Source organism: Bicyclus anynana, chromosome 10 (genome assembly GCF_947172395.1).
Source record: "Bicyclus anynana chromosome 10, ilBicAnyn1.1, whole genome shotgun sequence".
Taxonomy (NCBI): domain Eukaryota; kingdom Metazoa; phylum Arthropoda; class Insecta; order Lepidoptera; family Nymphalidae; genus Bicyclus; species Bicyclus anynana.
This window is the reverse complement of record NC_069092.1, coordinates 451228-468521: the sequence shown is the minus strand read 5'-3', so window position 1 is coordinate 468521 and position 17294 is coordinate 451228. Positions and strand designations below refer to the sequence as shown.

The window sequence follows — 17294 nt, the reverse complement described above, 5'->3', positions numbered from 1 at the left end:
GATTTCTTCATTTTTGATTCGGTCATGCAAAGACACTCAAAGCATAGCTTACTCTACTTCTACGTCTTATGAGGTCAATAGTTAGCGACCAAATTTATCGGATTTACCTACCCAAACGTTATTTGGATATGTTTGTGTCCAAGAATTCAAATGAAGTGTATTAAAGCGAAGTATGTCGGGTAGTTGGGGCTCGGGCGCCAACCCGTGGGGGCCGGAGAAGGACGACCAGTTCAACAAGCCGAACCACTGGGACGGCATGCTGGAGGTGGTGGGCGTCACCGGCGTTGTGCACCTGGGGCAGATCCAGTCGGGGCTGCGCGGCGCTATGCGGATAGCACAGGTAACTGCACACGCTCCTCCTCCACACACACTTGCGGCGTAGTGTATTCACATTTGTCATTCTAGATCCAAGGCCTCTGTCAGCGATACGTTTGTATTATTAGTAAGAGGGGTATGCACTATGTATACTGCATTTTCATAAAGATTTTCAAGGATATTGCTATGCATTTATTTAAGGTTGATCAACACAATGAACACACTCGTGTTAATGGTATTTTAATAAATAAATAAATTTTGAATAAAGTGTCAGACAAATTGATAGGGACGTACCTGGATCACGTAGCCATGAGGATGAAGACATTCTTGAAAAAACCGATTGACCACTGGGCACTGGCAAAATGGAAGGAAAGAGATATATAGTGGTTTGGCAAATCCGCGCCACACTCTACACAAAAGTATGCCAGGATCTACAAGACACGAGAAGTCGAGTCTTGTACTTACGTCGTATACTTACGCAAGGAGAAGGGACTCCTCAAACAATAATTCGATTTTTGGCAATATAACACGACTTGCTCTTTAGTCGATAGTGGAAAATTTCGAAATGAACGATTGGCATGGTTCGCCGTGTTTCAGGGTGGTCACATCAAGATCAACCTGAAGAGTGAGATCCCCGTGCAGGTGGACGGCGAGCCGTGGGTGGCGGCGCCTAGCGAGGTGGTCGTGCTCAAATCCGCGCTTAAGGTAAATAGCTTCCTCCGCTTACTATTGCCAGAAACATGTCCAGAAGCTTGTCCAGATAAAACAGAACATTTCCTGAATTTGCTCTCTCATCCAGTGGTAGAAACTTGATTGTTTAAAAGAGCTTGTTTAGAAGTTTCTTGGTATAAATGCATTTGATTTAAAATAAATTGGACTGCAGCAGACTGTGATTTGATTTTCCCGTCGTAAGTAATCTTTGTGGATCCTTGTCCTTGGGATCCATTCTCCATACTTCTCGCGAGATAATACTCTGACGAATGAAGAATGGAGAATTCCTTTAAAATTGGGACAGGTAAAAGTACTGGGACTAGTCTCAACTTATCAGCACCTCAATATTACCTACATCAAAATAGGCAGTATATAAAAACCGTACAGAGAAGCTTCTAACCTCTTTGACGTAGCCTCTTTCATTCTTTGGATGGAAACATAAACAACACAATCATTAGATTTTACCTGGACAAGTTTTAACATAAACTAGTCGATTTGATGAGAAATGCCTTTGCTCTCATTCACGCTTTAATATCAATTTAATTGTCATTCCTTGTGATATGTGCATAATGTTATTGAATGTGCTTGAGTTTGAATTTTTGGGAAAGGTATAACATATTGTCAGGCATGGCTAAATACAATGCATGATCACTAGAATGTCAACGAACGAACTGCCATTTTGGCTTATTACTACTCAATCTCATTTAATAAAAAAATATAGCAGATGTAAACGTAAATGCGTTTATGATTGACGGGATTAGAGGACAACGGACACTCAGAACTAGCTCATTCTTTGGTGTAATGGAAAAAAATAAAAGCTCATTTGTGGAACATTACAATAAGTTTTAAAATCAGGTATCATAATTTGAATAATTTAAACAGTAACTTTTGAATCTCAGCCATTTTGTTGCGCGCTAAGCCAATCCGAGCTAATTGTTATTGATACATGACCTTGGTCGTATCTAATTGTTAATAACGGTCTACAGAGCAGCCGTATTTTAAATATAAGAAGATGGAATTAAACATTCACTTTAATGCTTTAAATCGGAACCGCTACGATGTGAAACGCTTTTCAAATTTGTGCACTTGCAAGACAAGAGCATCTTCTAGGCAGCGCACTCGAACCAACCTCATAATTGCTTTCATCAAGCATGACTGTAGCCAAGCGCGAGCCTGTCTAGTACACAAAAGTAAACTAAACAAGTACTTACAGTTTTTGTCCAATTCCCTCAAGTTCAGTGTCGTCCGTTGTGCCTTCCCCGACGTAGCGCTAGATAGCTCGGACGCGCTGCACCGCGCACGCTATGCCCGTGTTTTCACTGCTCGAGACAGCGCCGGACAAAGCAATGCCATTCCTATTTTATAACAATTTACTTTTCAATGTTACTGTACCATATGTGAACCGCCAACGACCCCGAGTCTGACAAAACGCATACGAGTAGAATGCAAGAAAACGCAAGTCCCCTTTAAGTATAGCACGTTTCCTTCTTATACCCATTTTTAATTATCTATGTCGATAAGTTGCTTGACAACGTCTAATGTTTGTTTTTACTATTTGAGACTTTCTTAAGTAACTTATCGATTTACTAAAGTATTTATCTATACAAATTTCTAACTTGGACAATTGGCTAGGTTATAAATTTTCGATGGGGGGTGAACTGAAGTCGCGTGTTTGGACTAATTCACAAGCTACGGTAACATTCAGTTATACATCAGCACGTACGCGTACACAGAGCGCTGCCGGCCATTTCTCTAGCGTTAGTTCCACGATCTTAAACTAGATTAGGTAAATCGTTTTCAACTTTAGTAATGAAATCACACGACGTAGTTTGTAAGTTATTTTTCGCGGCAAAACGAAATTGAATGGAAACTTATGAGAGGCTAGATTAATAACTGTCAAATAAGCCATTCTTTATGATTTTTACAGAGTTCGTCAAATCCCTTTTCGACACTCCTACGACTCACTTTAACATTCCGTAGATATGAGATGCGAACAAATATTTCTAGTCGACCTAGCCAACAAGACCCTTGTTGTACATATGAAAGCGCATACGTCATCCATCTCCATCTCTTCCGATGACATACAAATGGAAAAGGAATTTGAAATTTAGATCTTCGGGGGTCCAATTTTTTTTTCTCTATTGTAAAGTACCAATTTGTCGCAAGCCGCAAGAGATCATCATTCGTTGAGACGTGTCAGTTTATAACTTTGTGTAAAGCTATATTACATTCTGCACGATTTTTATTATTTTGATTCCTTAATGTCAATCAAGGTATCGTGTAGATACATGATTGATCCAAAATGTCTTATTGCAAAAGTCCATATCAAACTGAAATCGCTAGAAGCACTGACTTTCGAGTCGTTGTCTAATTCAAGCTTTGAAATAATATTGATTGATACTATTGCCTTATAGGCATCAAGAGCAGCTGCGGTAAAGATAAATGTGAACATGATATTAGAAGCGTATTTTAATCGGTTTGATTGCATTACATGGAATACTTTTTCGCATCTCTCGGTAACATGTTTAAACTCTTCGTATCGTAAAGGAATTTGACGAACGGCGATCGGTCGTGTGGTTTCGGAAGTCCCTTCGCCGGTCACAGGCTGGAGCCGGCGCCGCCCTACGACCCGTGTGCTTGGTGTTGCATTCGTTCAGTGAAAACGCGGCTCCCACTCGTCGGGTACGACTGACGCCTACTTTGATCTGCATTCGACTCTTGATAATTTGACACTCGAGCGACTACAGAAACATTTCAAATTACCAAGAGTAGGTAAAACGGGAGTTTATATAACCAAGGAAACGAAAGTTTGGTCGTGATCTATTTTAAACATTTGCACAATGTTCTCAAATGCATATTCTGTAATTTTGTTGCCGAGAGGCCGACTTCAGTCTACCATTGTAAATTTGCGATAATGGTGAGACCTGAGAAGAAATCTTCACTCGATGGTGAGGAATGTGTGCATGAACCAATGCTTAAAATTATAGAGAGTTGAGAAGCCCGACTTTAAATTATTGCTTGTCGGCGAGCTACTACTTCCTTAACTGTAAATGACAGAAATGACTAATTAATGTTGATTTCGTTCAATCTATCGAGTATGTTACAAGGGAGCGGGAGAATGTTCAAACAGTCGAGAGAGCAACTAGCTCAGTGTCAAGTTATCGGGAGTGTCGTGCGTGCCGCGGAGCGTGCGGCGCGCGGGCGCTGGTCGCTCGGCTGTAGCGTTGTGTGACCGGCAGGCGACCATGCTGAAGAAAACGAAGCGCGGGTCGGGCGCGGGCCCGGCGGCGGGCCCGTGACGCCGGCCCGGCTCAGTGGCGCGCTGCCCGCAGGCCACCATGCTGAAGAAGCGCGGCAAGGTGCGGCGCCGCAGCACCGAGCCCGCCCTGGCGCCGCCGCCGCCGCCGCCGCCGCCGCCCGACTCCTGAATCTGGCTCAGCGAGCGCCTCATCTGACGCCCCGGCTCAGGGCGCCGGCGCTCGCCGGGACCAACCCGCTACTGTGTACATAAAAGTAATAAAACAAATATATATTACAAAACAAGAATATTTAGTAAAGAAGTAATTAGATCATTTTTTTTTAGAAATTATCTATGTAAAAAACATAAATAAAAAATAATATATACGTTTACGTGTTTCATTTTATTATTATTGTTATACGAGATACCTTCCTGCGTTTGAAAATAAGGAATTAGTTTTAACAATAAGTTATTATTATTTAGGTTTTAGGCACGAGTTTAAAGAAATTAATGACTTTTCTTGTTTTATCACTTTCAGAAGGTTCCTATTCATTTGCGGTATTAACAATGTCTTAGAAAACTTTGATTATTTCCAAGTGGGTCGATTTTACTTCATGAGATCTTAATCACACGATTTATTTGCCATCGGAGCCTTTAATCGGTTTCACAGTAACATTAGTCCATTCGGTAACCGCCAATGAGATAAAATATACCGATTAGTTAAGGATATCATAAAATACCAACTAGATCCGTGGATACGGGAATAATCAGCAGCGAAAACTTTTGTTGCAATAATTCACCGTTGAATAGTGTCAACGCGAATACATTCACGAAAGGCACGTGAATGGGCTGTACATACTCGTTTGTTTTGAGAATGCGTGCGACCATTACTAAAATAAAGGTACAACATGATTAACTAAATCGAGAATAATTTCGTCTCTAATAGTTTTCTTTACAATATTTAAAACCTTCATGTGCAAACAATATTATACTAAAATATAACAACCGAAGTTTATGAGAAAACAAAATTCTGGCGACGTGAAATAACTACTTAAGTGTTGTTGCTAACGGTACCGCAGGAGTTAACTGCATTCTCGAAACAGAGGGGTTGTATTTCATGCTTAGACCAGTTATTAATTAATGGTCTAAGATTTCATGATGAAGGTATACGCGTTTGTGTGTAAAATAAAGGAGCGATAGCAAAACAGAAACGCGTTAAATTATTTATTATACAACGGTGGCGTATAATATCGACACCAGGTTACCAACACACTACAGAAACCACAGAAATTCTACTTTGCTGATGCTCCTATAATTACACACACATCCTGTCTGCACATCTAACTCGAGTCTAAATTAAACCTTCATCATAAAATAGGTTATCTATAACTATAACTATTTTGAAAAGACTTCCAAAAAGGATAGTATTCTATGTATGTATGTACATTTCTAAGTTATTACTAGACAGATATGCAACCATTTTTAATGTAAAATAATATTTAAAAATATATTTAACGAGACAAGCTTTTATGTAACTGATCTAATAACGCCAGTGTTTTTGACCAGTCAAATGAGTCCTAACTCGATGGGGTTCCCTTATTTAAATTAAGAGTTCCTGTGGATACTGACCTCATCATCAGACCAGCCCCATGTTACCCTTGTGTCTAAAAATTGAATTAGGGACGACCTTCACGCACCTATTTATCGGATGAAAGTGTTTATCGTTATCAACCCCTATTCGGCTTATTGCTGAGCTCGAGTCTCCTCTCAGAATGCAAGGTGTTAGTCCAACACGCTAGCCCAATGCAGATTGGCAGGCTTCACACATGCAAGAAATTCTCTGGTATGCAGGTTTCTTCACGATGTTTTTCTTCACCGTTTGAGACACGTGATATTGCCTAAAAACTCCTGGCCAAACCAATAAGTATTAGGTTAGGTCAAGAGTAGGTATTTTAGGACATCTACTCTCAGCATATTTTTACATAGTAAATTTCATCCAATAAACAGATGGGTGGATGAAGGTCGTGACTGATTTGAATCATCTATAGGCATCTATACCAATATTGGTCACTTCCTGAGTGACCAAGTGGTTCTAATTTAGCCCACAAAATGGCGCCTACACATTAACCAGGCAAGTTAAATAAAAGCTTGTAAGGATATTACAGAAATTAATTAATATTAAGGAGCTTTAAATAAAAATAATTTTCAAAAAACGTCCTGTAAAGTAACATTGACACAGTGGCAACAGAATGGTTATTTGAAAATTATTTCTAAATTTGTATTATAGTTTAGATCTCTTAGGTTCCGAGTAAATGCCATTCTCTTAATACGTTTGAATGTGTAGAAAATAAAACGATCGAGTTTTATAACAACTTTATTGTAGTCCTATTACAGAAACAATAAGTGTTGAACAGTAACCGTACAAAATTACATTTTGAACGGGTTGTAGTTAGCTATGTATATAGTTTTAGCGGCGACAATTATAATAAAATCATTGTAAATATAAATAAAAATAATTTCCTTTACATTAAAGCTCATTTTGTCAAGAATGTGTCTATTTATACAATTAATACATAATATTGTAATATCAAAGACTAGATTTAAATACTTTTAGTATCCTTATATTATAAAAATAGTTGAATAATAAACGGCTCTTCTGTTCATTCAAATACAAAAAAAATAAATGCTATAGTTTTGTGTTAAAACTTTCTCTTGTTTCTTTTATATGGGCACCATTGGAACCCTTTTATTAATAAATGCCACCCGCCTATAGCAGGACTGTGCTACGCTGCTACCATGCGAGCTGACGGACTTAGGATAATACTTCACTCTGTTTAGTTTAGGACGGTCTTTCATACTGATAGTGATTATTACATCACTATCCAAATTCTGGATTAGCCTCCAAGCTATTTAAGAAATTCCTTAGGACATCCCGTCTAGGGGGCACTGGAGACGGCTGAGTGTTCTGAATAACGAGGGTTCCGTTTTTATACGTACGTACGTTAGGAACCCTAAAAATGTAAAACGTAAAAGTAATAATCAAAATCCGCGCGTTTTAAATTTACATTGTTGATAAATATCCTGCCTACTGTGGGTATATATTACCATTTCTTATTAATAAATTGTAAGGGTAGATTAAGGATGAAGGGGGTGTTACAGGGGAAGATTGCATCAAGTTTCCGTAATCCGGCACTGCCACTATGAGTTGTTAACTGATCAACTGAACTAAATATTTTACATGCTATCTGAGACACGGTTATCACAATAAACTTTGCAACTTTCGGCTGCTGACAGAATTCTTTGAAATAAAGGAACATTATTATTAAAGGGAAGAAAAAAACATTATTATTAGAGGTCCTCGGCGGTGTATGAAATCAGAGGACGCCACAAATATAAACGAAATATTTCATTGCATTTATAAAAAGGCAAAAAACTGCCGTCACACACTACTGTCCTTATGTCAGATGTGGTCGTTACCTTAGTTCTAAGTTTAATACTTTATTTATCACCATTACCTTACAATAACGTAAAAATTGCAATATAAAAACATGAACATTCATAAAAAGAAAACAAACATGAAATACACATAAAAAGTTGTACAATATGTAACAACAAGTTATACTCGTATACAATTAGATTATGTTTTAAAAAACACAATCTATAGTAATCATTTTATTGTTATTGTATACCTATACAGGAAGAAAATTTTTTTAGTGCGGATATTTTTATATTTTGTACATAAACAAAATTTAATGATCACGTATTTTTTCTTTTTTTTTTTAACTCAAAAATAACAAAATTATCTTTAGCTAAAGTTATTTACTTTTGAACAGAATTTTAGGGTCACCCTATTGTGCGTTTATTTTATTTTCGTTTGATACCTAAAGAACGTCACCAGATCACTTTTAAGCTGAATATATCTTGTTTAGTAATAATATGTACATTATTTTGTTATTTTAGAGACATAAATTAAAAAAAAAATTACATAAAATGTATCGAACTGTTTGTAGATTTATATTCTATTAATGATACAGTACCACGAAAAAAAATATCCGCACTAAAGACCGAATCACCCTGTATAGAGTATAAATGTGTATAAATTATCCTATTATTACAAATCTTTATTCAATTGACTTCGAGCGCCCAAAATATTCTCATAACCTAATAGTTTCAAATTAAATAAAATGTACAAACTTTAAATTTTTCATCAGAACCTGACTTAAAGACGATGGAATCCTTTGTGGGGAGTATATTCTTTGTGACATAAAGAATTTTCCAAATCAGTCCAGGAGTAACCAACGAATATGTACAAATACATGAAAAATAAATTAAATTCCGACGGATGAAGAACCTTCTCTATTTATAAAGTCGATTAAAAACGACTATTCCACACATACTGAAGACTGAATAACTGCAGTATTAGTTTTTGTAATACAGTTGTACTTGTTTCTGGTAAAACTTTATCTATCTAATAATAATGTGACATAAATTGTTGTTATTGTTTATAACAATTCTCAAAAGAGTGTAAACATAGTAGGACATTGTGCAATATCGCTGACTTATAGTCAAAATATGCATTAACCATTGAAAAAGTCATATTTGCAGGTACATATATTATGTAAGTATGCAATATGCGGTCTCACATAGTCCGGTCTCTAGTGTTGACACTTCAAAAGCCCCATTCACAGGTTCAGCTGAAGATGACTGCAGTACTTTACACCTGAAACACAAAAATATTAACTCAGTATTTGAGTATTTACCAATAACTGTTCGTTTTAACCAATAAGTGGTACGTTTCTACGATCGCTAACGTTTCGAAAACTAGAAAGATGTATGGGAATGACATTTGCTAACGAAAGCGTTAGCGATCGTAGAAAGAGAATCGACGTGCCACTTGGCCAGAGGGGCAGTACAGGGCTATGCCTTATAGGAGAGAGAATGTGTCTCTTATACAAATAATGAGTTGGCAAGATTAAGGTAATGATTTTTTTTAGTCTTTGTAATGGTCACTATCACACATTAATGATAAAGATTTAACGTGCTCCGAGGTGCCGTACCAACCCCCAACTTCCTAACTCTGGGCTGAGTTTACTGACAATTTCGTGGAAGATAGATAAGTTTATTATGTATAACCTACTAACTAAGTTGGAAGTATATAGGCTTTGTTTCGTTTAGATTGGTTATTGAAAAAAGATATTCACAAAGACGATAACGATTAATTTAAGTCAAACTTTCATCAATATACTATATAGGGATACACTGATTGGCAATATTGATACTTCGCGCATTGCTCGATCGAATTGATGGCCTAATGTAGCATGGGAAAATGGATGGGAAAAAAATATAATATTTCACACGTACCCTCAAAGTACAAAACAAGGTGAGGCTTCGCAGTTCATTCAACACAGAGTTGATTTTTAATTCAATTCCTGCAAATTGTCATACCACTCTTCCACAGTATTTACGACTAGTTGAGCAATGAAAAGGGTGCTATACTATGTACCCACAGCTCCCGAGGCGAGGTTACCTTGGCCTGCAGCAGCGGCGCGCTGGCCTCGGCCGTGTAGGCGCGCACGGCGCTGAACACGAGCGGCGGGAACCGGCCCGGCGCCAGCTCGATGTCGCTCCACTGGTCGCGCCGCGTGGCCACGGCGTAGCGCCGCCACGACAGCTTGCTGTGGCGGCTGCCGTGCAGCGGCCGCACCTGCAGCTCCTGGCATGCACACATGCAAAGAGCTTTTACTATTAGATGGTACTGGCGAAACTTAGACTACAAGCCCATGGACAAAATGAACCTGTGAAATGAACCAACGTGAATAACGTGAATAACGTGAATAACTTAGAAGGCTGTTGTTATATCAGAAAATACCTCTGAGCATTACGCCGTCATTTCTGAGCGATAATCGTTAATCGAGATTTTTTTTCTATCAGAAATATTTTCTTGTTTCGTCCTTTTTAGAACCCTTTTTTACGTAGTCGTTTTTAAACTTTAATTTTTTATTTAATGCTATTCCGCTGCCCAATCAGTCACACCAGCCCATCCCATCCCATTTTGAGGGCCTAGTAGCAGTTTGATACTGTTACTATCGCGTCATCGTAAACGCAACTAGTGGCACTACTGCACAACTGTTTCAATTCCATATAAATTCGCATTTACGTTAACGCGATTGTAACAACATGAAATTATTAAAAACTCCCACTAGGCGGCATACAGATACAAGTAAACGAAACGACTCAACCGCGCGAATTGTTCTTACTCGTATACCATATTTCAAACACACATTTTGATTTAAACATGCACAAGTGTACAAGTTGCCGCAAGGCGCTCACCATCTGGAACACGTGCGGCTGCTGCTCGGCGGGCTGCGGGTGCCGCGCGCTGCCGGCGGGGGCGGGGGGCTTGTCGCTGCCCGCCTTCTTCGCCACGATCACCACCTGCGGATCACGTTTCATGCTATCCTCATCGACAGCCATACCAACATGTGATGGACTTTCGTATTTTTTTAATTTTTTTCTTTGCAAGTTAGCCCTTTTCTACAATTTTACCAGATGGTAAGTGAAGATACAATCTAAAACGGAAGCGGGCTAACTTGTTAGGAGGATGAAAATCCACACCCCGTTCGGTTTCTAAATGAAATTGTATCGGAAAGCTAAATCGCTTGGCGCTACGTCTTTGCCGGTAGTGGTAGCTAGCCACGGTCGAAACCGTGGGAGGTTTCATCCAGGCCTGGACCAATGAAGAAAACTCAAAAAGAAGAACCCAGGACCTCCGTCTTGTAAATCCACCGTGCATACCAATTTGCCGTAGACTGTACGATATGACTATGATTCAAATGCTTTCAGAAGTCTGAGTCAGAACTTGATGAATCTTTTAGTACCTAATAGTAGATGCATCTGGTAGAACTAAAGTAGTATCAGATGGAAATGTCTTTCTTCAGTTGAAACGTAGACTACGTGCTTAACACATTTCGTTTCATAATCACAAAAACAAAGAAAGAACAAAATCGGGCTACCGCGAACTCTATTTTGCTTTGCTTGTGCTTTTTCTTGCAATCAAAACCTACAGGGAATCATGAAAAATTCCATAAATTATCAAAGTATCCAGCTGAATTACGAACAGTGACCATGAAAGTCCAAGCCAAAAGCTGTGTAGCGCAAGGACCCTCACCATGTCGCCCTTGAGGCGGTAGTGGCCCGACACGACGCCGAGGTTGCCCTTGAGCTCGCGGCGCTGCAGGCGCGCCACGCACGCGGCCGGCGGCTGCGGCGTGGTCAGCAGCAACACCACTCCGTCGGGGAAGAACCTGGACACAGATACTGTACACTGAAATTTCTGGGTTGAAAATAAAACAATTAGCATGCATCAATGTAAAAATATAGCACACCAACAGACTTCTTACATAATTGTACACTAAATATCGACTATGATATTCAGCGACGGAGCGACTAATACCACTATTCTGAAATCAGGTTCTAAATATTATGATTACATTGTAACGGTAGGGTAAACCGTAAATTCATACCTGAGGTAACGGTAGTAGTCGACGTACTGCCACGCCTGGTAGCTGGGGTCTTGATACGTGTTCTCCCCGGGCCGCATGTACGTGGTCTTGCTGATGTAGCAGCCGTTGAGCTTGACCCGCGCGCGCTCGATGTACATGTGCCGCCAGCTCGTGTAGCCGCTGTCGGCGGGCGCGCCGCACTTCTTGCCCCAAGTCCTGCCCACAGACATCTACGTTAGCGTCCTGAGCACTGCACCAGCTCGTGCGCGCTGCGACACTCACCTGACACACATGCACCGCCACAGGTCGGGCTCCCGCGCCGCCACGTACAGCCCGCGGCAGGCGGCGGCGGCGCGCTCCAGCGAGCCGGCGTCCAGCTCCGCGCCCACCACCCACCGCAGCACCAGCTGCACCACCTCATACGGCAGCCACGAGATGTGTGCACCCTGACAGACAAATTATTATTTACGGATTTTTTCCCACGACGACGAGGGATGTTGTAGTGAACGAAGCACACTTCCACTATCTATTCATCCACTGGCATAGTCTACTGAGACTGTCTCTGACACACAATGTGCGAATGTCCGACGCGCTGAGGTATACGGGAATCTTCTTAATTTTAAATTACGTAGCATTGATAGGTTAGGAAAACCGCGCATAAACACTGACGCTAGAAGAGCAATTGACGTCTTTTAGTTTTGAGTTATTCTTACTTCCAACTAGAAAGTCCGAGGACGACAGAACATCAACCACACATAAAGAAAAGAAACCGAGGAACTAAATTGTGAAGGTCGTTTAAGCCGATATAAACTGATAGACAAGCGACATTACGTCAGGCTCCAGGCTTCTGCTACTAAGAATTTTTCAACAAGAAACTCAAAACCAATTGCTTAAGCTGAGTATATAAAGAATTTTCGTTAAGAAATTAATTTCTATAAGTGGAAATGTCAGAAAAATCTACACATACTTTCATTTCATTTAGTAATATAATTAAATCTTCCGACTTACAAAACAACTTTACGAAGATAATCTAAGTGTCGCCACACACGAGCCACAAACGCCGCCACAAGAAGCAAGAAGCGGCCACAAAGAAGCAAGCAGCAACAAAGAAGCAAGAAGCGAGTAGCGACGATTGTAGTGTGTTACGGCGACCCGTCATCCGTGTGCGGAGAGCGTCTTGTGGTTGTGGCCGGTGGCCCGTGTGCGGGAGCCCTAAAGTTCCATACCTCAGTATGTTTCGCTGGTCGAAACAGACGACCCTTCTTGATGAGGATCCTTTGCAGCCTGCTCACCAGCTCTTCACCCTCCACCACATCCTCGTCCTCGCTGTCTGAACTCTTTTCCTCTGTCTCAGGTTTTTTTGCTTTAACTACATGTCCACCTGTTTTTAAGTTATTTCTAAGTTGTAAATAAAATTAAAATAATAAATAAAGAATATCTGCTAGCTGCAAAGTTGTTTGCCGCAAACATTTATGGAATATGCACTAAGAATTGTAAAATTTTGAGGATCACAAAAGGAGTAGGAAGCATTAAAATAGTCTGATATTCAAACAATAAGTAGGTTACCATAATTGTTACTTATAAATTATTAATTATAATAATAATAATAATAATATGCTCCCGACCGACTTTTCGGTCACGGCGGCTAATCTCATGGTGAGATTAACCATGTACGCATGAGAGATTATAGTGCACAAGTGTGTGCGCAAGCACAGGTGCACTCTCTCTTCCCTCACTCTCGAAATCCGATGGGACGGCAGACCGACACGACCGGTGAGAGATCAGGCGCAGGACCGACGGCTTTACGTGCTCTCCGAGGCACGGATTATTAATTATATAAATTATTAATTATAATATATAATCATCAACATCATATCAGCCGATGGACTTCCAAACATAACGATCCTACGCCGCCTGCATCCAGCTAATTCCTATGACTCGCTTGATGTCGTGGGACCACCTGGGACCCCAACGTCCAAAGAAATTTATTAAGAGAGAGAAATGCAGATAACTGAAAGAATTTTGTTCGTTGTACAATCCACTAGTACGTTATACCTTTAGGTGTGAGTACTTTAAGCACAGAGGTCTCATTCGAAGCATTTTCCGCGAGCAATCTTATGGCGGAGCTGTTGGTGATCCGCACTTCTATGTCGGGCTTCAGGGTCATGGCTCGCTTGTAGTACGGTATGGCTGCGTACAGCTTGCCGCCGCGCTCCATTTGCAAGCCCCGTAGGTAAAACTCTTTGGCCTAGAAACAATAGAGCTTCATAGAAGTAATTTACAGAAATAAATAAGTAGATATTCCAAAAGCAAAAATTTACGCGTACGTCTGTTGACAGTACTGTCACAAATTTGGCTCTTTTGAAAATGTCAAGTAATTCCACACATCGCATTTCGATCTACAGTAACCAGTTGTTGTTAAAGATTCTTACCTTCTCCTCATCTGGTGTTCGTGGATCAAACTTTCGACGTCTTTTTTTGTAAGAGACCTCCTGAGGGGACTTGTCTTCAGTGTTCTTATTCTGCATTAATACAAACATTTTTTTATATTAGTCACTGTAAATAATTAAGAAACATAGTATAGAACCTAACTGAATATTTTGATATCTAATCTTTTCAGCCTATCTTAATTTAAGCCTATACCTATACTTATCAGGTTTTTCTTCCTTCCAAGGAAATCTAAGTATCAATATAGAGCTGGAAAGATAGAGGTGTAATACCTGCATGTTTGTCATTATCATATGATTGATCATTATAGAGTCAAACATCTCATCATCATCATCATCATCATCACCCTAAGCCTAACCTAACTCAAATTAAAGTAGTGTTGAGAATAAGTTCCAAATCTGCCTCTCTTAAAAATAGGCTCATGCTGATGGCTGGCTATATATATACTACCAAAAGATTTAGACCTCAATGTCAATATGCAGGTTATCCAGCTCTTCTGTGGTTTCACATACAGAGGATTCCTTCTGCTTCTTGACCTTCCCTGTGCTGTCCACCGACCCACTGGCGACTGAGCCAGCGGTCCCTGATGATACCTGTGATGAAATAAAGTTATAAATTGAAACATGTCTTGCCAAAACAATGATATAGCTATCCCTCGGCATGAAACTTTTCCATCATAACAAAAAAAACTTTCAAGCAAACTTTCATTACCAATACCTACATTTTTATTAATTTGCAGACATCGAACATATATTCGTTATTTGAGAGTGCTTCATAAGCCACTGCTTATCAATCAAATGCAAATCATCATCCTTACCTTCTCATCAGTAAGCTGTATCACTGCTGCCTTCCCAACATAAGGGAATGGCACGGAGTCCAGCTCTTGCAGCCATTGCTGACGGAATGCAGTCAACTCATCTTTAGCTGGTTGTACCTATAAATATATGAAATATTATATAATGGTCACCGACTCACTTACTGTGGCTAGACTTTTTAACTAATAAAATAATCATACGCACCAAATCCTCTTTTTTGCATTTATTTATTTTAAACCACTATATTGCTTGAATATACACACTGAACTTAACTACTCAATCCTTGATGTTGGTGAAACAATACAATACCAGGATCTGACAAGTTAAAAAACAAGAAAAACTGGCATGTTTGTTAAAAAGATTACGAAGTTCACAATAAATTATTATTAGGGCTAATAATGCTAGAATTGTCTTTTAAAAGTTTATCTGATTTTTATTCAATAGTATTTATAATTGAAGGGGATTTGATGGATTCATGTTAATATTAATTAATTAATATGAATTATCGAAATAAATAAGAACATGAGCAACTTCACAGTTCTACTTGTATTGATCAAAATTTAATGTATTTTGTTAGTTCATACATTACAGGTCTTGTGATTTGTCTTGGTGATTTTAAACTGAAGCTGGAGCAGAGAAGCCTGCAGAAAACCATTTTCCTCACAAACTCATTTTGTAAATATAGAAACTTTTGAACTATTGATAAAAACCTCATTATTTAGCTGTGTGTCATCCAGCACCTCTGTAGGATCACACTCAGAGTGATTGGAAGATGAGGAGTCATCCTGCTCCTGCCCTGCAACACCACTGGTGCCTGATACTGATGCCTGAAGTAACAAGTATTTATATCATTTCACGAAATTTTATTTGTTGTTTGTTTGTTTTTATATCTTTTTTTTTTGGATTTCATCACTATTGTGCAATCAGCTGCAACAGCTTTAAGCAAATTGCTTGAGGGTATTTAATGGCATGTGTAGCTTGACCTTCCAGGCTTTTTTTTAGAGGGTTTTAATAGTTTTATTAAAAAAAATATTATACTAAAAAAATATTATTAATATTTTTATAGTATTTTTAATTTTTATAAAAGGTATATAAAAATGTAAGGACAAACATCCTAAAATATCAAAAACCGCTAGTTGGTAGGTTCTGAGTTAAAATGAGAGGCCTCTATGGAAGGTAACTAGTTAAACAAAAATTTCACAACTCAACTATTGCATTGCACAATATTTAAAAATAGAATCCAATAGCAACATTTGCGTTAAAAGGCGTTTACGTTAACTACGATAAGAATTGGATAATGTTTATGACTTTCAAATCAATATCTATTGATAGCATCGATGAGATCCATTTCGAATATCAAATCGCCGAAATTCAATAAACTTTTTACACCATATTGTCAAACATACAATTAAATATAATCGGTAACACAGAACTGATTATTCCTTAAAAGTTATCTTTTAGGGAATAATCAGTGGATTATATAAAAAAAAATACTAAAAACTAGTAGCCGGATAAAATAATTCTTACCATAATATTGGTGATGGCTTAACTGGAGTTATTTACAGCAATAGAGAAAATTACTTGAGATCTTCTTGATATTACAGCTTATTACTTTTTTGTGAAGATATTTAATAAATCACGTTTTAAGTCAAAAGTTATTTATTTGTTTTACATAAAAACTTTCGTACACGTTTCGTACGTTACGATGATTTAAGTATAAATAAGCAATTAAAAGTAAACAACAACAATAAATCTGACATGACAGAAGGAAAGACAAAGTAACAATGACAGATGACAGTGACACTGTGACAGAAGACGTAACAGTGACAGGGGATAGCGCCCACAGACTTCAATCAATAGCATAGAGTAGATCAAAAGATAGAAAAGAAAATATAATTCCGTGCTGAGCAAAAGTAGGTAAATAAATTATTCATTTACACCTTCATTTGTGGTCTGTGATTTACACCATGGATGTTACGGAGCTTCCACTCCGGCTGCGTTAAGTCGAAACTTCCAATTATTATTACACCTTCTTCCGACACTTACATCAGAAGTCGAAGTTGATTTCAATTAATTTAAATTAGTTTCATTTTAGAGGCATGCCATTTTTTTCATTGTTTATTTTTTATTTTATAATTTATATTTAAATAATAATACCACTGCCTCAGACTTCGGTTCCGACTCCGATAAATGAAATTTAAAAACTCCGACCCCGCCTTCTGTTCCGATAAATTACCTCCGTTACATCCCTGATTACATAATCCT

The 17294-nt window shown here is 38.7% G+C and overlaps 2 protein-coding genes and 1 long non-coding RNA gene across 6 annotated transcripts in view; 1 reads left to right on the top strand and 2 right to left on the bottom strand.

The window, feature by feature from the left end:
- Positions 1–4653, top strand: part of LOC112053212 (diacylglycerol kinase theta) — a 51618-nt gene extending 46965 nt beyond the window's left edge. For 3 of the 4 annotated variants that reach the window (XM_052883916.1, XM_024092549.2, XM_052883914.1), the window contains 3 exons: positions 184–340; positions 913–1020; positions 4359–4653. In XM_052883916.1, coding sequence (XP_052739876.1) covers positions 184–340; positions 913–1020; positions 4359–4454 — 361 coding nt within the window. In that variant the 3' untranslated portion in view covers positions 4455–4653. Of the gene's footprint in view, positions 1–183; positions 341–912; positions 1021–4265 lie in introns of all 4 variants that reach the window. The other variant, XM_052883915.1, reaches the window with a different exon arrangement.
- Positions 283–2663, bottom strand: LOC128198425 (uncharacterized). The gene is made up of 3 exons (XR_008251143.1): positions 2238–2663; positions 610–669; positions 283–416 (listed from the first exon to the last, which is right to left on the bottom strand). It is a non-coding gene; the product is annotated as an uncharacterized LOC128198425 (long non-coding RNA).
- Positions 4654–6625: 1972 nt separating the features above from the next.
- On the bottom strand, positions 6626–16802 carry LOC112053209 (F-box only protein 9). The gene is made up of 13 exons (XM_024092545.2): positions 16557–16802; positions 15740–15856; positions 15032–15148; positions 14679–14807; positions 14199–14288; positions 13822–14014; positions 12993–13147; positions 12049–12212; positions 11788–11982; positions 11433–11568; positions 10595–10699; positions 9792–9977; positions 6626–8984 (listed from the first exon to the last, which is right to left on the bottom strand). The coding sequence occupies exons 1-13, from the start codon at positions 16557–16559 to the stop codon at positions 8979–8981; spliced, it is 1596 nt and encodes a 531-aa protein (XP_023948313.1). The 5' UTR covers positions 16560–16802; the 3' UTR covers positions 6626–8978.
- Between the last annotated feature and the right edge of the window lie 492 nt (positions 16803–17294).